At 35.8% G+C, this 22,446-nt stretch overlaps 1 protein-coding gene across 1 annotated transcript in view; it reads left to right on the top strand.

Annotated features, from left to right (window-relative positions):
• Positions 1-9,053: 9,053 nt before the first annotated feature.
• The window catches only part of LOC128864336 (uncharacterized), a 32,870-nt gene continuing 19,477 nt past the window's right edge, over positions 9,054-22,446 (top strand). The window contains exon 1 of the mRNA XM_054103950.1: positions 9,054-9,854. Within this exon, the coding sequence (XP_053959925.1) occupies positions 9,477-9,854 (378 nt within the window). The 5' untranslated portion in view covers positions 9,054-9,476. The remainder of the gene's footprint in view (positions 9,855-22,446) is intronic.

The following is a 22,446-nucleotide window of genomic DNA, read 5'->3' on the forward strand; positions in this document are numbered from 1 at the left end:
AGCAAAAATTAAGTTTCTTATGTTCACTCATTTGTAATAATTTTTTTAATATTTTTTCAATTTGCCTTCTTTTGATTTCGTTACATTTCCCACCACACATCGTTCTCAAACCCAAATGAACTACCAGCAAACAGAAAAAAATTAATAATCCACATGCCCACCCTGCATACATATATTCCAAACATGCGTGGTTGTTTAATGATCTGCGTGTACGCAAGCATTTTGCCTAGACCTAGACATTCGAGTTGCGCGTTCGTTCAAAAAAACAGAAACAGGGGAAAAAATGATTTCAGCGCATTTAACTTTGCTTCTACAAATGGGTTTCACATACGCACAGGTGGTCCCATTTGCGAACACACATGCAAACATAAACATGCCCACTCTCGAGATTGGCTCTGGGCCGGTACTGCGGCGACATGCCGCCTGCCGATTTGCTGTACCTCTGACAAATTGCCTAACTGGTTTCTGGCATTCGAATTGCAAAGTTTTTTCTACACTTTTCAGTGATTATTCGCACTTTTTTTATAAGCATTATTTTTTATTGTGAAAACAAAACATAAAATTGAGTTGTCTGTGAGCGGGTGCAGCCCGTCCATTTATTTGCCGTTGGCACGTGTGCATATGTGCGTGTATATCACTTCAAATCACCAAACGCCAGACGCCAATTGGCATTGACTCAAGTTCAATTGCAACTGTTTGTTATAATTTTTTATTTTTTTTCGAAATTCAATTTTTTTCAGCTGACTAAACCATTTCGTGCCGATAATCCACATATAGTTTTTATGTCTGTGGGTATAGGTACATGAGCATTTTCATATAACTTAGAATAGTATAAATTGTATTAATATTGACGGAAGTGGAAGTTGGAAACTTTTATTGCATTTAAATTACGGCAATAAATTATTTCATTAAATTAAGAAAACATTTACATAAATTATTGAATTATAAGGGAGTGTTGATTGGTAGGTGGCATATCAATGGCTTGTAAATTCATCATTATTGACAAAACGCAATTATACAGGGTGGCGCAAGTGCAAATATCTTTTTAAAAATGTATTTGTTTATTTATCAACAAATAATGTATTATACGTTGCTGGCAGCGAGGTCTTCAAAAACTAAATTTCTTTGGATTAAGGTATGTTAGCGATGTACAAGTACTACGTCGAGGTAATAAGAATCGCCTAACAGCAATTGTCATGAGCTTTTTACATAAATGTACGGTGGTTGTTTCATTTAAGATTAGGTTTTATTTTCAATAGAATTTTGCGCACCTCTTTTGAAATAAGTTTGAAATATTTCGAAAGGTTTTTCCAACGTAAAATTGTTTCGTTTCGTGAAGCTGTGTTACGGACTGGCACTTAAGATTCTGAGCGGTAACAAGATGTGAGTATAACGAATGAAATTTTTTATGGGAAAAATGTGCAAAACCATCAGGGGGCCAATTCGTATGTTAAAGTTGAATGGTCTAAAAAACTGCATATCAGTTTTTTGTTTTAAATTCAGATTTAAAATTTTTAGAGTTTGATGAAAATTTGTCGGGTTTTTACAAATCTTGTGCAAAGTTTATATCTTGGATTATTATATTTTGGTACAAATATGATATCCCTATCACCTAACGTGATTTTGTTATCATACTTTCTTCCTTCTTGTAACCCCTAAGTAGGTAGGTAGGTAGGTAAAGTGGCAAGAATGCCACAGTGCTTCCAGTGCTACTGATGTAGTGGAGGAGAGAAAAGGGATCTAGGCTGGAGAATTTCTTCAAGTCATCCGCCGCCAGAGCCGGACATTTGCAGAGAAAGTCTTCCACAGTCTCTTTCTCTGCAGGATCCCCACAGCTTCTGCAATAGGGGTTGTACGGATTTCCAAGTTTCTCCGCATGAGTACCGTTCATCCAGTGACCAGTGAACATCGCAATGAGTTCGGAAATAGAATGGCGGGGGATTCCCATCACCTTAAGCGTTCTGCTTCTGTCGTATTGGGGCCATAGTGTTTTCGAAGTAGCACACGATGAGCAGACCTCCATCTGTCTTGTGCTTTTTTAAGAAACAAATTGTGTAGTTTCCCTTTAACAACGGTCAAGGAGACACCGATGTTTGAGAGGTGGACAGATGAAACCGGTTCTGTCGACCCCTTCCTGGCAAGCTCGTCGGCAATTTCATTTCGAACGAAATTTTTGCCAGAAAAGGTCAATGGGAGTATGAAATCGCATTCTTTCCTCTGAATGATGCGTGATGCCTTTTATTAATTAATATCGATTTTGTAGATTTAACGGATTATATAATTGCAGTTTCTCACAAATTTTTGTACAATAAAGACACAACTACAATAAAATATTAACAGCTTTAAAATCACGAAGTTTTTCCTACATTATTTCGCAAGCAGAATTCGGTTTTTTGAACAGCCTAGCTAATAAAAGAAATATGAAGTGAGAGCTACGCATTAGCTTTTTATTTTATCGCTCTGATTTTTTTGTTGGCTGTCTTTTGTTTCCATGTAATAAGTTTTTAACCTTTTTATGTGGAAGAAACTTGAGTAACGACAGAAAATAAGGCACTTAAGACTTGCACTTTATTATATCGAAATTAAATGAGCTATACAACTTCGTATTCGAAATTTTTCAAAAAGATCTGATTGAAATGTGTAAACTTTTGATAAGAGTTTTTTGATTTTTTTAAAATAGTGTGACTTAGGTGCATACGGCTTTTGTAGGAGAATGATTTATATTTCCATGTACAATTATTTAAATTAAGTTTTTTTCTCATTACATAAATAGGCCGTACTTTTCAATAAGTCCCTATGATACGACTATTTAATGCATTGAATACTTGTATTTTTATGAAAAACGTAAACTTTGTGCACTGGTTCACTCAATCAAAAATGTATTGCATTTCCGCACATATTTGTCTAGTTATAAATTGTTTATGTCACATTTATCATACATTGGAATAGCAACCGCAGCAACGCAAAGTGGGGTATACCCTGCGGGAAAACCAGAACTAATTATTAGAAAAATCGATTGCAGAAACATTGAAGCTAACTGTAAGTCAAGGAATGTTTAGAATCGTATCCGTAAATTCAGGAATCATTCCCATCTCTACATATATTTTATGAATAAATTTATATTTTATATTATATTTATGCAATATAGAAATTTAATAGATTTTATGTAATATATATTAATATAATGAAACAAGAGCAAGTTTAAGGTAAAGCTGCACCAAAACAAACAAAATGCAAATGGTCTTTCGATGTTTTTAAAACTTTGGGAATTAATGAAATACTTTGAAATGTTGACAATCAGGGTTGCCTTTTGTTTCAAACATCGAAGTGGAATTTAACTCTTTCGAAAAGGTAAGATGGATTTTAATATATTGGGTATGAACTATGTAATTGCGTATTGTTTTTAGAAAATCAAAGACAACTTTTCCATGGAACTAAATAGCTCTGTTTTGTAATGTATTGCCCATTTTGATCAATAAAATTTTGCCATTTTTCAGGCGGCATCATAATCCCACGTTTATAAAACTTCTGGTTTTTATTAGCAAAAACCTGAATTAGGTACGATTTGACATCATCATCATTATTGAAATTTTTACCATTCAAGGAGATACTTTTTCGACTTATCAATTCAGGCCGCTTTTCTTGAACCGCCTTGTTTAATTTCCTTAGTGGTTCAATGTAGACATCAGAATTGATCGGTTACTTGGGTGGTAAGAGTTCAAAGTAGACAATTCCTTTGTAATGCATCCAAACTGATAACGAAACATTCTTTTGATGAATATCCACTCCAAGATCTTTTTCGTTTGATTTTGTTGTAAACAATCCATTTTTCATCGCAAGTTACCAGTCGTTTTCACTACGTTTCTTTAGCAAATTGCAGCTGTTAGTGCGTTGCGTTAAGTGCGTTTCTTTCAGTTCGTGAGGAACCCATGTATCGAGGCTTTGAACATAGCCAAGTGGTTTTAAGTGATTTTCAATGCATGTATGTGATTTTCAATGCATGTTTGTGATACATGAAGCTTCTCTGCAATCTCACGTGTTATACTTTGACGATCCGAGTCTATTATTGCTTTGATTAGGGCATCATGAACTGCAACTGGATGTCCAGAGCGTTTTTCATATTTGAACGAAAAATCACCAGAACGAAATTTGGCAAACCAATTTTGACACTGCCGTTCTTTTAAGGCGTCGTCACCATAAACAGCAAATAACTTTTCATGAGGTTGCGATGCGGTTTTCCCTTTGTGGAAATAAAAAGTAAAGTATGACGAAAATATTCCTTTTGATTTTCCATTTTTCAACGAACGCCAAACGAAAACTACGCAACCGATCAAAAAACCTTTTTACTGATTGGCAGCAGAACTGCCAACTCTCAAATAGCAAAATGAGTGTTACATTTGGACTACGTCTGCAAACCTAAAAATTCAACTGAAGCCATCTATGAGTGAAATCCGCAATTACTTAGTTGCCAACCCAATATATCATAAAATACTTAGTGAACTAAATTGTTGGAATCCCTTGCTGTTGTATGCGCTAAATATTGGGTTCATACCTACAAAATTATACGAGTATAGGTATGTCATGTCCAAAACTTTAAAGTAATCTAGCGTTTTTTCGCTACTCCAAGTTCCTTCGCTTTGTGCTCCAATCATTAAAATTTGAAGACCCACAGAAAAAGAATCACTAATGCTTCCTTATGCTTTCATAGCTAAATAAATCGACATGTACTCTCATTTCCTACAGGGAACTATTTCTCCATGCTAATCTGTAATGGTTTATAACTTTTAAAAGCGAAAACTACATCTCATTAGATTATTGAGTTGTCTAAATTTACTTATGCACTTTAGAATATGAAAGACAAGAAATAGTGACGTTAAATTCTGAATGTAAATTATATAACTACATGCGCCTGTATATAGTAGTGCGCATACTTTTTTTTGCGTTTTTGGGTGCGGAACAAAGCGTTCGATGTTAATAAATTAACGACGCTCTCCTGTGTGCCAAGACACTACTGGCACAAAGTGAAATACTCAGTACAAACACACTTACCCTAACATATAAATATTGAACTCTTTAGTGCGAATGAACGTTTGTATGTACAAGTGTTGTGTGAATTACTTTTATTGTGAGTATTTGCTTGAAGCCGCATTCAGAATAGTCTAAAGAAATATTTTTATTTTTCACTTTATTTGACTCGGGGGTTTGTAGGTAGTTGCTGATCTTGGGAAACAGTCGCAGAGACAAATGTAAAATTCTCCTTTTAATTTAATTACATAGACACACACACACATACATACTTACAAACGTATTGAATAAAGAAAACGCGACTTGTATGTATGCATGTGTGATGCTTGTAAAACACAAATGTGTGTTCGTATTGGTTAACGCCTTAATTTGATGAAATTTACGATCATTTGCTATGATCTACTGCCAGTGGGCGATGACTTTGCGAAAAACGACTTTATGGAAATTATAAGCAAATATATTTATTTAGTGGGATAATAAGATTATGAGCATTAAATGTTTTTGCGAATGCAGTGGCGTACAAACTTTAATTCTTACGAATAAAAAAATCGTAAAGCATAAAAAAAGCAATAAAAATCATTTAAAGAGCTAACAGTGTGGACTTAGAGAAGGCAAAAGTATGCTAACCCGTTTGGTGATATCACGAGTTATTATTTTTCCACAGCTCCTTTTTTAATTCCCTGTTTTATTACTCCTATTTTACTTCAAAACTGGCTGATGTTTAGATAAATTATATTTTTCTAATAGGAAGAAAATTATCCGATATCGTGAGTACTAGGCGCACCCGTCATCGATAAGGGTTTTAAGTGCTCTTCCAGTTTTTATCCACCATACGAAACATAACTTAAAATTCAACAAGTCAATCAGTTTTCCGTTGCTATGACAGTTTATTTTAACGCCGACTCATCGGCATGCATTTCATGTATTGTCGTGCTAATGGCATTTCCACCCATGCACGACATTTTCATGCTGAAAACCATCCAAATAGGTCCTAAACTTTCTGCAGAGCACAATGATTAATATTTTGGGTCACACTCCTTAGAATCGAAGGCAATATGGTTCCACCACAGTATACCAGCTCTTGTAATGATTTCCGAATTTATTTCTGCCACAGACACGCTCCTCATAAAAAAGCCTCAAAACTGTATACAAAAGTATAGTAGTTTCCAAATACCCATTTTCGGAAACATGCTTCAGTTAAAAATACTGCACGCCACTGTCATACTCCAAGTGGCATGGAAATTTGAGCACCAAGCCTTATTCTTCCGCCTCCACTTGACAAGAAGTAGCTGTCAAAAGTAATTTTATAATACAGGCTGAGTCTGCAACCGATCACGCTAAATTTGTATACACTCTTACGCACATACATACACATGTAAACACATTACAGGCAAGTAAATACGTGCTTAAAAAATGCGCATGCGGTCGTTGCCATATTATTCAAACAAACACACATTCTAACAACTTAATGAGGGTCAGCAATCGTAATGCAGGGTGCCGAATAGCATACAGTGCCAAGGGGGTGGGTGGAAAATAAAGTGTTTCTAGTTGTTGTAAAACAAAAACAGGTATAAACTAAACTCAGTCTTTAAATTGAGCGAAAAACACTCAAATAGGGTAGGAGTTCTGTGCAATTCACAACAAATCTTTATATGCTGCGACATAAACAATAACAACAAACGCAATAGTAAAAATACAGCTGGCGGAATAAAAATAGTATCTCAACCCTTTCACAAGTAAAAACTTGCTTATTTTACTTATTTTTTAATTCATTAAATTTTTTTAAAATAAAAATATAGTTCATTCTATAACAAGAATCATAACAGGTGGCGCTAAAGTAATCCTCTTATCAGAAAATGCTATTAATTTTGTGATTGGCCCCTAATGTCAGTTCTGTTTTGACATTTGTGTAGTAAATACATGCGAAATACACGTTAATAAACAATGTTATGCTACACTGTTCCAGAACGCGGAATATTGCTGACTATTTATTTGACCAATAATCGGTCGGTGACTTTGGCACAACGTGAATTTCGTCGCAGATTTCCTCGCCGTCCAACGCCTACTGGTGAAACACTGCAACGTTTAGCCGCTCGCCTCGAAGAGACTGGCACTACACGAGATGCTGCCAGGCGAGGCAGACCCCGGAATAGCCGTTCTGCAGAGAATATTGCTGCTGTAGCCGAGGATGTCATGGGAGCGCCGTCGACATCGACCACACGACGTGCCACGCAAATGGGTATCAGTCGACGGTCTTTACAGTGAATTTTGGTACAAGATTTGAAGATGTTTCCCTACAAAGTCCAGACGGTGCATCAGCTGTTAGCTGCTGACCGCCAATCGCGTCCAACATACGCTCAAGCCATCCTTAATCACCACCAAGAGGAAGATGATTTTTCATCAAAAATAATCATGAGTGGTGAGGCCCATTTCCATCTTAGCGGGTACGTAAATAAGCAAAATTTACGCTTCTGGGGCACTGAAAATCCGCGTGTAACCCACGAAGAGCCATTACACCCGCTCAAAGTCACTGTATGGTGTGCTGTTTTCGCTGAAGGAGTCATCGGACCTTTTTTCTTCGAAGACGTCGCGGACCAAACGGTTACTGTGAATGGTGAGCGCTACAGAGCAATGATCAACGAGTTCTTTTTGCCGCAACTTGATGAATTGGGATTGGAAAACATGTGGTTCCAACAGGACGGTGCAACGGCACACACTGCACGTGCCACAACCGATATGCTGAAGGATGCATTTCCCGGGCGCCTAGCCTCCCGTTTTGGCGATTTGCACTGGCCAGCAAGAGCGCCTCATTTGACCGCTCCAGACTTCTTTTGGTGGGGCTTTTTGAAGTCGCGGGTTTATGTCAACAAGCCTCAGACTCTTGCAGCTCTTAAAGACAATATCCGTCAATAATGCGAGGACCTTTCGCCGGAAGTTTTGGCCAAAGTGATGGAAAATGCCATAAAAAGGGCTCAAATGGCAATCAACTGTGGCGGCAGCCATTTACATGACATCATATTCTCGACTATGTAAAAAAAATTAAAAGACCAAATAAAAATAATCCACAAGAAGAATCAAAGTTTTTCATTTTTTTTCAAATTACAGCCAAAAAACATTGCAAGGTTACTTTTGCGCCACCTTGTATTAATCCAAACTTACAATTTTGCTTCAAGCTTTATGAAAATTTGGAAAAGAATTTATCAGAATTGAAGAAAACAAGTGGATACGCAGTTTTATAGCCCATTAAATTTTAGTACCACCAGTGATTATCTCGTTGATGTTTGATAAAATGTTTTCCTATCGTACTTCCTTCTATAAAAAAATATGTCGCGCCTTCGTTATACGGATAAAATGCCCAACACCATGAAGGAAAAAATTATAAAAAGTCAACTAGATTTTTTAGTAGCTTCAACCCTGCACTTTATTATGTTAGAATTGAAAGGCCTATAAAACTGTGTATCCAATATTTTTCTACAAATTATGAAAGTTTTTCGAATCTTTGTGAAATTTTTTGGAATTTTCATATAAAGTGTAAAATTTGGAACTATGTTATATTTCTAGTTAACAAAAAAAAGTTAAGCCTGATTAAAACGTGCTAAAGAGGTGCTATATTTTTTCGCCAGCTGTATGTGATGAATGAGTAGGTTTGTATGCATGTGACAGCGCACACACAAGCACAAAAACAAAGCGAGCTAAGGACATCATCAGTTCAATTAAATAATTTTCTACTGATTTATGTTGAGCATTTGTTGTTGTTGCTGGCTGACAATTTGACTTGTTGTTCGTCTGACGTTGTTGTTTGATTTCAGTGCGTTCGCAATGCGATAATTCAATTGCAATTTGTTTACGCAAGTGCGTGCGCCTGTGTGTGTGTGTGTATGCTTATGCACGGAGACTTTCAATTTAGTTGATGTTGGAGAATTCAACTTATTATTGTTTTTGCTTTATTTGTGAATTTCACCGTTTTGTACGATGTTACAATGAAATAATATTTTGTTTTTGTTGTTTTACATAAGCTTCTAGAATTATTTCCGTGCAAGTTGGCGACAGTCGTTACATCGCGTTTAGAACGAACACACCGAGTGTCTGCGAACGAAAAAGTGAGCGATATGGCAGTGAATTAAAATGAAAGTGCTGAAAGTGATAATATACGAATATAAGATGCAAGTGGAAAATTTCAAATATCTTTGAAAAAGTGCAAAAATAAGCCAGTAAAGACGCTACTTCTATATAAAAATTACCAAAACTTGAAAACAAAAAAGGTCGGCATAAAGTGAAAAAATCAGAAAAAATATTCAAAGAAAAAATAATAATAATAAATAAAAAATGCCACTAAAAAATTCTGTTTAGTTCGCACACGAAAAAATAAAGTGTATATAAATATTTTTATATCCACAACACACACCCTAATGCTTTGTGCGTGCGCCTAAACAAAAGACTAAGGCAATAAAATGAAGCGTGTGAAATTCAAAATACCGAAAACTAACATTTTATGTTGCAATCCTCTGCTCCTTTTCATTATTATTTCCATACACATCTGCGGCGGCGCACAAGAAAAGCTGCTGCGTATCAATACCGACTTAACGGCGTCCTCCACTGCATCTTGGCTGGGCAGTAGCGCTACTTCTTCCCCTTCTAGTGATGCGAGTAAACAAAGTTCCGTTTCGGATGGCGCTTCGCATATCTGTGTGCGTGAAGAAACGTATGTGGAACAGCTGAAGCTGCCCTCGATGCAGCCAGTGCGCGTACGCAGCTCTCAATGGTGTTTGGAATTTCCGCCACGCTGCTCCAACTACAAGACTGAAATGCGTGAGGTGGTGCAGATTAAGGTGAGTGAAGGCTGTCAAATAAATATGCATTTCGCTTAGACATATTTAATATAAGAATGCAAACAAATAAATAGAAAATATAGAGCGAATAGGTTGTTCATTATTAACGATTACCGAGTGACTACTCAGGAGCCAATCAATGTGTCGAGTCGCTAGTTTTTTGCACTTCTCATGGATAATACTCCACTTCTACTAACTTGAGGCTTGCTAGTCAAATTAACTTAAGTCATGCAGTTCAAAAATCAGGTTTGAGGTCTTTGGTGCTGATGTGTTAAGAAGCGACCACCTTGGCTCCTTGGCATCACAAGATCTACTCAGATTTCTTCGGAGATCGGGTAGATTTAAAGAAAATTAAAAGGGAATCCAAGTGTAGTAGGACTTAATGTCTGAAGGCTGCACTTGCTAGTTGTCCCGACAAAAAAAACAAAACGTATGTCATATCTCACCAAACTACGGACATTTGCAATGAAAATGCTGCTCAGTTTCCACAATATCACCCAGATAATAGCTGTGGAAAGTTTCCGCATTTTCCCAGCGTTCTTTACCTTGTTCCGTAATTTAGTTCTTACAATTTTAAGAGTGCCTGTATTTAGTGTAATTATTTTTTTATCCTTTACTAAGTTTATGATAACAAATATCTTGCTGACAAGACGTTACAGAAAGTTCCTAAAAGCTGAAGTAATCCTTGCAGCGAAAAGAGATCTTAGCATGGCAAAATCAAAATCTAGTTTTCTATAGATTTCATTAGTTAAAAAAATAAATAATTATATTTAACTGCTGAACAACATGAAAGGGGTAATGGAAAGTGATGATGGATAGTCAGTTAAGCCACTAATAACATCGAAATGTTAGTGTCTATAAAGCCTACTTGCAAGAGAGTTCTAATCTATCAGGAAGCAGCGAGCATTGTAAGATAGTTAGGGATCAACAAAATGAAGCGGTTGAAGACCTGTTGTTTTCATTCTGTTCTCAAACTGTTTTACACTTTTAGATGTCTGATCACCTCCTTTTTTATTTGTAATAGACACACTTCTGCCCTTACATGCCTTAGTGACTTGCAAATTGTATAAATATTTCTTTAAATTACGCTGTCCAAAAGTTAGTTCCTATCAATTATAAGTAAACACTTATATTGCCGGCATTTGTGCCGTCGAAAACCACCATTGAAAGTTTTGGCAAATATTTTCGTTGAATATCTTAGTCATCAATGTTCTGTTTGAAAGAACTTTCTAAGTTTTTCTTCTAAAAGTGCTGGAATTAACATAAAAGAAAGAAGCTAAAATAACATTAAACAATAAAACTTAAAAAGAAATCTAAAACAAACAAAAAAAATAAAATAAAATAAAGAAACACATTGGAAACTTTGGAATCTTTGGGCCACCGTATGAAAACTGGATATGCTGGACTAAAAATTTGTCCAACCAAGACTTACTTTAAGAAGTACGTCGCCTTTCAATAATAAACTTCAAATAGATGCGGCTTATGCGGATGTTTGCAAGGTTTTTGATAAAGTCTGCCACTCAACCTTAATCTCCAAACTAATAAGTTTTGAGTTTTACTCAACTCTCCATAAATGGATAAAGTTGTACTTTTTCAATCGTGAATGTGTAGTCGTTATCGGTAACGTGTCTTTTAATGGTGCCATTGTCTGCTGAGGGGCAACCGCCATTAAAAAACACTTTTTCTTCATTTTGGTGTTGGTTGGTTGGTGACTACCACTCAAAAATGCCCAGGTTCGAGTCTCCGAGTATGAAACATCAAACGAACCAACAGTTTATGTCGGGCCAAAAACAATAATAGCAAGTTATTAGATCAAAACGCCTTCTAAACAACACTACATAAACACCCTGAAGCGCGTTAGATGCTATGGTTTTTTTCGGGTTCTAGGGACAGTAGTCTAGCTCTGGATTGATAATGTATGCGGTGGCAGCCTATTTATCTTTCAGCAAGACTCTGCTCCTTCACACAAAGCGATGGCCACACAAGATTGGTTGGCTGAAAATTTCCATGACCACACAATACCGAAACCCAAAAAGCATCCTCATAACCTTCTCTAAAGATTGAAATTAATGCCGTTATGGTCAATATGGAGTATTTGATTGGGACATGCAACCGTTTCCGGACCCGGTTCGAGGAGGTTAAATTAGATTATATTAGATTTGTGGGTGGTTGGAGGTTATTGCAGCTAATGCAAATTTTATTAAAGGATTTTATAGGTATATAATAAGTTAATTCTTGAAGGTTCATTAAATTTTATTGAGAACAAAAGCTTATTAGTTTTAGTTTGAAGCCATCATCAAATACCGTACGCACTCTGTATGTATACATATACTGCATATCACTGCACTAATAATTGAATACAGCTCGAGATACCTATATTTTCTTACAATAAACACTTCTTTACAAAGAACTACTGTATTTCGCAAAAATAATTACTCGTTTCTTATTAAAAAGCTGAGAAAATTCATTCACGACGTAGCCCTGATTAAACTTAATATTTCCTACTGAGTGCAAACGGCAAATTCCCATTTCCCCGCGTAAATTTTACTCATATTCGTCATCGTTCAAAATGTTGAAAACAAAAATGAAATCTATTTGCGGCTGTAATAGTGGACGCACTTATTTCACGCGCTCCAAATGTAATTTTCTATTTTTTGTTTAATCGGCTGAACGAAAGTCAGGCGACTGCACAGATGCTTGGGCATTTCCTGCTTTCAATTGCGCTGCATTATTACATATGCACTTCATTTCGCACATATATACTTGTATGCTTGCATCTATATACATACAAATGTATGTATGTGTGTGCATGTGGACAAGCACATTCAATAAATATTAGCTGGGATCCGTGGAATTGGTTGCTGACCAGCACACACCCGTAGAACCAGTTTAATTTGTATTTTGTTGCAAAACTTGCTGAAAAATAGAAACACAAATAAAAAAGTCAAACATTTATGCGCATTTAATACGCGAAAACATTACAAGATTTATATTATATACGTAACATTTGTCTGCTAACAGCTAAGTTGTAAGACTTTTGGCAGTAGTAAAAGTGGCTGAAATGAAAATAAAAACGAAAATGAAAATGTTTTTAGAAAAACAAAAGCACAACTAAAAAAGCCAAATGCAACTCAATTGGTGCACCACAATCGAATTTGCGCATGCGCCGTTGATCAGCGTTGGCTGTGCAAAGCTGCTTCACTGGAGTAGAGCAAACTTTCAGGATGCCACGCAACGACGAACAAACTAAACCGTTTAAATGGGCAGTAGTTAATGCCTTGTCTATTTCTTCGTCTCTCTGTCTGTCCGTCTGTCTGTGTGTCTGTCAACGACGTTGTGCCATTATGACGTAAGCGCAAGGCGCTGCCTTCCATTGGCCGCCAGCTTCTTAGCAATCGCATGTGGCACAGTTTGCTTGCTAATCCAGTGCAATGTCCAGCAGCTGGTTGCGTCCAAAGACCAACTTCAAAAACAAAAACAATTGCATTTAGGCGTGCGCTGTTTATGTTTATGTATTTTATATGTGATGTGCGTGTGTGTGTGCATTGTTGTTATGCTAAAGACAATCTCCGGCTCGGGTTACATGCGCGCCCACCGCTGGGTTGGTTGAGGTTAATAACATCAGAAAGTGGAATTGTAGGTGAAAATTTGCAATAATGAAAATTTGATTGCTTTAGCTTTTACGGCATGGCTTTATTTTGGTGTGCGTTTGTGCATGTGTGTGTGTGCACTAAGACCGAGGGCGAATAAGTATGAATGAGATATGAACTAATTTCTGGTATTTTATGTTGCATAAACATTTTTAATTTGTGCTTTTGAATTCATAATTAATATTCAGTACGTAAACTGAAGTAACATAGATTCTGGGTAATTTATTTATTAGTTTGTTTTTTGATAATTTAATTAGTGGAATAAACTGTCTTTACTCGCGTGCTATAATCAGGGAATATGTCAACACTCAACGGTGCTAACAGATTTTCTGGGTGCATAAAATTGCACAGTTTACAAATTTTAAAGAAATTTCTGACCTGCAGCATTTTAGTGGCATTTCTTGTGTAACTGTCTCAAGTATGTTTTTCTGGTAATTTCTATTGTACTGAAAGAATCTGCTCTTTAGAGCTCTGAAAAAAATAAGCTATTGAGATTATTCTTTTTGGTGGACCGCAACCACCAAAATGTTATTTCTCACATAAACTCACTTCAACTCATCTCAATCCACCTCTCCTCAAGTTTCCATATAAAGGGTGGCGCAACATTAATCGGGTGGCGCAAAATTAACCATTCAAATTTAAAAAAAAAAAAAAATTATTTTGAATGACGGAAATCTTTATTTTGACACTTACGTTCTCCATTGCTTGTCTGTTTGTATGCTGCAGCTGTCTAGCTCACAAGTGTCAAATATGATTCCCGTAGGACGATATTTGCAAATATTATAAATCTTTCCATAATTGATTAATTTTTCGCCACCTATTATGTTTGCATGTACATAAAATGCGTTTTATGATTAGATCACATGAACTTATTGGTCAGCCTTATTTAGTTTATTTGTTTCTTATTCAACTTTAAAGACTTTTATATGGAAACATCGCTTATTCTACTACAAACACCATGTAACTCCAAGTTTCAAACTTTATGTAAATTAAAAACAATTAACCAATTCTAATAAATATTTCAAACTTTTTATTGGGGTTCTCAAAAGTTTTCAACTATGCAGTTTTATTGCCCATTGAAGTCTGGTATAATAAAGTGCAAGCTTGAAGGGCCTCAAAATCGTGTTAAATTTTGCTAATTTTGACGTGATAACGTCTTATAATTGGATGTAGCCGGCTGCACGCACCAAAAAATGCATCGTTGTCTTGCTCATGCGTTGTTATCTTGCTCATGCGTCGTTACCTTCCTTGAACTGCAGGCGAGAGCGCGGAACGAACGACAAAGAGGCCCAATCGGCCCAAGCGTTCGGGAATGTTCGACATCTGGCTCTCTCCTACTTGAGTGAGCATATATACGTATGTATATGTATGTATATGCGCATATGAATATAAATTCACTTATTTGTATTTGCATATGCCTTTTTCCTGTGCGCATGGTAATGAACCATTTCTCTGTTGAGAATAGGAGATGATAGGAAAAGTAGGAAATGAAAGGGAGTGTTTCGAGTGTAAAGTGTCTTGAAAAAGGCAAATCGATGATGGTGCCTCTTAGTGTTGTTGACTTATCAAGGTTTGATTCACAATCGAAATTGAAAATATCTTTCATGAATTTGATAAATGTTTCGTCATTTTTCACGTTTGTGTAAATGTAACTTGACCTATTCCATTGCGATTCCATTTCCAGGGAAGGGGCCCTATATCCATACAAAATATCTATCAAACAAATAAAATTAAAATTTTCTTTTGAAAAATGCAAGCATTCCATCAGTATTTTCTTATGACGTTGTCACGGTAAACTATCTTCAGTAAACCAACTTTACAGACAACCTGTTTGTTTTCGGGGTTTCGCTTTTCACACCATTAAAAAATGTGTTTTCTATGGACACTACTTTGCAAACTATTGCACAAACAAGTATGTCTCTTAAGGCACCTTTCTGGTCTAGAGACGTGAAAATTGAAGGCGTTGAAAATTGAAGAAAAACAATCGGTATCAATTGCAAATCGCTTTATTCATTAGATCAATTCTTTATTTACCAAAAACAAAAAATAGTTTTTCCAATGACAATAATAAAAAAATTGCTTCCCCTGACGTAACAAATGCCAATAGCGTAACTCATTGGGCTGCTCAGGTACGTCTGAAAAAAAAAATTCGGTGCATTATTCATCAGGAGATATGGCGCTATGGAGGGTAGCAGATTTACAAAAAAATATTGTTTCTAGATATTTTATCTGTTTATTGGAAAAACAAAAAAAAGGATTTTTTCACGTTCTCGCTCTTAAAAAAAATAGAAAAATAGATTATAAAATTATAATTCGCTACCCGCGAGAGTCACAAGTCTACTCAAGAACATATTAAAAATTCAAGTATAGTTTTGAAAGTATAAACTCTCATAGCGAAAATAAAATCGATTTTTTCTAGAATTTCGAAAGGTGCCTTAAGCAATTTAGGACGATCTTCCTAGAACCCATGTGTAGACGTCTAGAGAACGTCTTCTGATGAAAACAACCATTGCAGATGCTTCGGACATCACATAGTCAATATGTTTGCTGAGGAATAACACCAAGATCGTTCATTTCTCATTTCCAACTTAAGAAGTAATAGTTTAATCTGTAGCTTAGAGAAAAGAAATTTCACTTCCTGATAAATGTTAAAAATAAAAAAATTATTGACATTCAGAAATAAATGGTTTGATGAGCTCCAATTTTGAAAGACATCGGGAGTCGATTGAAAGTTTTGACTATCTGTTGTGTTATGCACCTCTTAAAGGAATTTTATTTGATGACTTAAAAGGGCTTAAGTCGTTTATTAAGAGTGTGAACGGCATTGCTGTGTTCCTTGCGGCATACCTATCTGACCATGCATTGACTAAGGTTTTAGACGCAATAGGCCCAATTTTCTCCAACCTTTTCAGAAACTGGCAAAAAACCTCAAGAGGTTTCCTCTAATCCCATGGTGTTCCAACTTATGCAAAAGTATTGAGTGGTCCACCTTGTCGAAGGCTTTCGAAAAGTCTGTATAAATTGCGTCTAATTAGGAACAGTTTTTAAACGCACATACTATTTGATTTGTAGTTAAAACGTAATTGGAGAAGGTCGACCTGTTGGGGGAAAATCGATGCTGGCAGTGAGGTATAACATTATTTATGCGATCGAATCATTTGTAGTGCTCTGCTTGTCAATAGGCCTATAGTTACAGACGTCGTTCCGATCACCTGATTTATAAAGTGGTTCAAAGTTTCCACGAATCTATGAAAATTCTGCTATTTGAATACATTTTGAAAATTAATCATAAAGGTCAGCGCAAATTTTGAAAACATGTGGTGAAAGCCCCTCACTGTCTGATTTAGCGCTGGGCTTAAGTTTAGAAATCGCTAGAGGCACACCCATCATGACGAAAATAAACGGATAGTTTGCACGGGTACAACGGTTAGGGTAGGAAATGTGTGGTTCCATGAAAAAATGGCCGACAAGATTTTGCGATTTGGCTGTATTGAGCTACTTCTTCTAGGACCACGTGAAAAATATTGTCTATGCCAATAAGTCTGAGATGATTCCAGAGCTGAGAAACAAAATTATATGGTGCGCGTTATAAATGGCTGAATGCAGGAACTATGCCAAAAAGTCTTGTACAAGTTTCATATGCGCGTGCGGTGTTGCTACAATAGTCTTGATGGCCACTTATTGGATACTGTATTTTACACAAAAATATTTTATTTGCAACAGAAAATCTGCGGTATTATTGAATCATTAATTGTTTTCAAGATTTTTCTGATATAAAAAACTGACGTATTAAGAACACCACAATTTATTGACATAAAAAAGGCCCCCAGGCGGACACACTGCGGAAATAAAACATCAATAAGACGTTTCTCTTTAATAGCGATCGCCCAATGGCAAACCACTTAGTGCTGTGCAATGCACTCCTGAGAAAATGTACTCGCAAAAACCATCAGCCATTCTGAGGCTGTACTCTTTTAATTACATCTCTTTCTGCGCGCCTGTAGTCCACAGACAAAAATTGTAACCAAATCAGACCGTGCGAATATTCAAGCTTTGGGGGGAAAAAACAAAAACCATTAATAAGTGCTAAATACTTTGCAGCTCCTAGCAATTTTATTGGCTTAATGCTGGTCAAGAGTTTGCCAATTTGTTTTTCATAATGGCTTTATGTTTCTTTTTTTATGTGAACAAACAATAACGACTGGCAGCTTCCGTTCAACATTCAACTAGCAAATGACTTATTTACTTAACACCGAGGCATGCACGAGTATGTGGCTTACCCTGCTATGAACATAAATTATAAGGAAATTTCATCACCTGCACGCTTGCGACGGAAATCGCCTTTGGCTGCGATGGAATTACGTAAAGAAAAAAAAGCGCACAGGTGGTGGCTACTGGCGGCAACTGCGCGTCACCCGATCGCTTTGCATGCTTTGAAGTGTTGTTTTTGTTTATATCTTGAAATGTCTCATGTGTTCTACTTTCATTTTTTTGAATTTGTAGTTACAAAGAATCTTGTATCTGAGTTATATTTTCGCTTTTTTTATTGCGGGTGACGACGCCGACTGCGAAGCGATTGACACAGCGCAGGTTTGTAGACTTGACTCTTCAAATTATTGAATTTCAAAGAGTTGGTATTTTGTTAGAATAGTTGTGCATATTATTTGTTGCCACAATAGCACTTGAGGTTTCTGACCGCAGATCTTTGCACAAGTGCCGCCAGCACCGTTAACGTTGAGCCATTGAGTTGCCGAAACGGAAGTGGCAAGTGTAAGAGAATCGCATGCAACTTTTTCGTATGTGACAATAGAACTTATAAGTGCAATACATAACGGTAGTAGTTGTGTTGCAAAATAAGTTCCAAATAAAAAATAAACAAAATGTATCAAAAGCGTAATTAAACACCATATTTCTGATTGTTGAATGTGGTTTGAATTAGTCGTTCTTTTTTCAACTCATACACAGCCACTATTGACAGTTACTCGCTTGCTTGTTTGCTCGTTTGCTCGTCAATTGCGAAAAGTTGTTTGGTGACACTGGCGGCGTTATTAATACCGAAATCAAATATAAGACTTTTATGGTTAATAAATATGAAGCAATATTTATGTATGCGTGCGTGTGGCAACCAACGATTGGTATCATAACTTTTCAAGTGTCATAACTTTTCAAATGAAGTAACAGAATTGCATGCAGCGATGTGAAGGGTGAGCCGCACAAAATACCTACATATATTTGCATTCACCAAATCATTGAAATTGTAATTGAATTCGTAAGAAAATTCACAGTTTGTTTCAAAAGTTTGTATAGTTGGAAATCTCTACTGCGGGTCTCCTAAATTTAGCTACAATTCTGTCGAATGAGTTCTTACACACGAATAGCTTTACCAGATACTTAATAGGTTTACCTTTCACCCACTTTACATGCTCAGTGACCCATTAAACTTTGCTTTACTGGGTCCGACTAGTACATTTTTGTAGTAAAACTACAAACATTTTTGTCGTAAAAGTGTATTCCCTCTAACTTTCAAGTGCGGAATGAGGCTTGAATTATCCTTGACCAACCGCCCATTTATCTACTAATAAGTCGAGTAATGATATTTTCGAATGCATTTCACATTCAAGGTTGCTCCTTATCGAAAGATTTATACTTTTTTCAAATGCTGTCGTGCGTCGATCATATTTGATACGTGTAAACATTATACAAACACAATGGAGTGCGTAAATGTTAAAATAAAGCTGTCCGTCATTCAAAACTATTTTCTTTTATTTAGTGAAAAAAAAAAAATATTTAAAACCCAAATTGAGTGATTAATTTCGCACCACCTTGTACTTGAAAATATGATCAGTTATGTGGACACTTTAAGCGCTCCATTTCAAGTGATTCAAGTATTAAGGACATTGTCGTAAATTTTTCCGAAAATTGGTTCACTTATAGCCTGAAGTAAAGTGAAAAATGGAAGAAAAAAATTAATGATTTTGAATTTTATTCAATGCTGAAAAATGGGTATGGAGGTTTCAAAGTGAAATATATTCGGTTTCTTCAAACACTTAACATTTGTTTTCTTTTTTTGTTTTTTTTTTTTTTTGATGAAATAAAATTGTATGTTTTTGTTTGGGAAAATATTTCTGTTTTACCATTTTTGAAAAAAAAACACGCCTACTCAAATATTTGAATTTTTGTCCATTAATAGCTGAGATTATGCCTACCAATCTCTGAAAGTTTCACAGTAGGACCCTATTAACTTTCAATACGTGGAGTGGCAGTGAAAAGTCAATGCAATATACTGCATTTGGAAGCTCTAGAATCCATACTCGAATATATGGGTAGCAGTAGGTCGTTTGGCAAATCGCTCGAAGCGTTGCTGCGTACAGCAGTAAGCAGATACGCGGAAGTTTTCCATTGGTTGTGGAAATCCCACTGTGAAACTTTTAGGGATTACCGAGCATAGTATCAGCTATAACAAAAGAGCAAGGAAACAACTTAAAAAGAGGTGTTTTGCAAAAATAAAAAAAAAATAAAAAATGTTCGCAAACATTTTTAACTACAAGTTTTTTTAATCTGTTTTCTTGACAAAAAATTTGGTTTTGAAATTTTTAACTAAAATTGTTTTGAAACTTTATTCTTGACGAAATTTTCGAATTTTTGTGAAAAAAAATTTTTTGTGAGTATTTTATTTTATAAATTAAACAAAAAAATATTTTTAGATGTTAAAAGGGACTGAAGATATATCACTTAAAAAAGTAATACCAAAATTTTTCACAAATTTGAATACATCTTAAGATTATAATTTTGTTTTTAATTTTCTTTCACTTTAATTCTTATACTACAGCCTTGAAATAAACAAAGTTTTAGAAAAACTAACTGCAATGTCCAAAGTACTTGGTTCACTTCACATGAAATAGCTCAAATAGTTTTAATCGATGTAGCCACACACAGGTTCGGAGCTTTGCATACCAATTTTTGTAGGAGTTTGAGTGCCCGCATTTCAACAAACGCTCAGCAGATTTCTGATGAACGGCTTACTCAAGCGCAGATTGTATCATCACACCTGCGCTGGAAGTACTGATCGGATTCGCTCAAGACATTCGTATTCCCTCATTATTTCGCACTGACATATGAGGAGTGAGAAAATTTTTTCTATACGAAAGAATCGGTTATTGTAACAACATAGCGAAAGCTTCTTAAGAATCAGGTCTGTCAGTCACACAACATAACCTTAACATTTTAGTTTGCCTATTATTTTTGTATTTTCTATAGACATTGTCTCAACTAAATGAGTTAGTCGCTATCGAAAGGTATGAAAATTAGTTTTTATATTACCAACCATACCACTGGGTAGCTTATTTTGATTACGCATTTCACAACATGTCATAAAATTAAAATTCTATGTCAAACATAGAGTGGCTGGGTACTTAATCTGAGTTCAATAAATGTATTAATGCTCCATTGAAAATATCTGCAGCAGATTACTTACTGGCAGCTGGAGTAGTGCTAAAATGCAATTATGTAAGCGCTTTAAATGTGGCACTTTTAATCGCGTTTTAAATGAATTTTTGGCGATGCGTAGAATAACTGACCACTTGGCAGCCGCATGACATGCGCGGTGCGCAAAAGTACGCTTAAGGTTGGCTGCCTCGTCGACGCCAAAAAAAATTATCAAAATTGATTAAAATCAGCAACGAAAAGTGTTACCAATTCAACGAATATAGACAGTTTTTGCTACCAATCGGCAGATAAGCTACACTGCTGTGCAATTCAAAAAATGCGTTACTTTGTGTAGCAAAGCTTTTTAAATGTTCCACAAAACAAAAAAAAAAAATAGAAAAATAAATTAAACCATCATTTCGCAAATATACAAAAATCACAGAAATGCCAAAACAACTCTTTTGGAAGTGAAAAACATAACCAGTTTGCGGTTACACGATTCCGATAGACTTTTTAGTTTGAGTTTTGCGTTAAAAATGGTGCCTCATTACAGCTGCTCTCCTAAACCAAAAGAAGTGTACGCACCAAATGAGCAAATGAATGAGAAATTAAATAAACTAATAAGTAACTGCAGTGATAATCTGAGAAAAAAAAACATTTTTTTACAAAATGGAAAAAAGTATTCCACCAGGGTGCTTGCTGGGTTACAATTGGAAACCACCTACCATTTTGTCCTTGTTGCGCTGTGTTTTAATGCGCGATATCACTTAATTGAGTTTGCTTGAATTAATTAATTTTTCTAATTGCACATTATAAAATGTTTGTACAACAAGCCGTTTTGACCGAAAAAGTAGGCCGCGCTAAATCAATGCGAACCACGAAATTAAACTCACACCAAACTGTAATTTATTGCTGTACTACATACGAGTACTTTATTGCAGATACAAGTTTGTAAAATTTTATTGGCCATAATGCATCAAAGATCAGTATTTTAATTAACACTCGCTCAGCATACCAGTGCAATTGTGTATGCTCTACAAACGAACGGACTGTCAATCGATGGCATCGAGTCTGTGGGTCAGCGTTACATGTTGCAATGTGGTTGAGGAAGTACAAAGCTGACAAGAGGATATCACTTTGTCTTTGCTTTACTTCTTGTACATTTTGTCTCGATTAAGGAAACTAATTAAGAAAATATAGGCAGCCTTGTAAGGAAATGAGTAGGTGGGTGTTGGTATTAAGTGAGTTAGGAGGTATAAGCGGTAAAAGTAGGCAGTTGTGAGAACTACCGGCCGAAGCGAAAACTGGAACTGCAAAATAACAGTGAGTTATCGAATTAATTGTGATACACAAAATTGAAGTTTTATAGTAAAAAATTAAATAAAAAAATAATAAAAATGTGGCATGGAAAAAAGTTCAAGCTACTGATGAATTTAATGAGTTGCGTGTGATTTTTAAAGGTATAAAAAGAAGGAAAGATAAAATAAGAAGAAGCAATAAATTTTAGTTTTGAAGAT

The sequence above is a fragment of the Anastrepha ludens genome, chromosome 5 (assembly GCF_028408465.1).
Source record: "Anastrepha ludens isolate Willacy chromosome 5, idAnaLude1.1, whole genome shotgun sequence".
NCBI classification, from domain to species: Eukaryota; Metazoa; Arthropoda; class Insecta; order Diptera; family Tephritidae; genus Anastrepha; species Anastrepha ludens.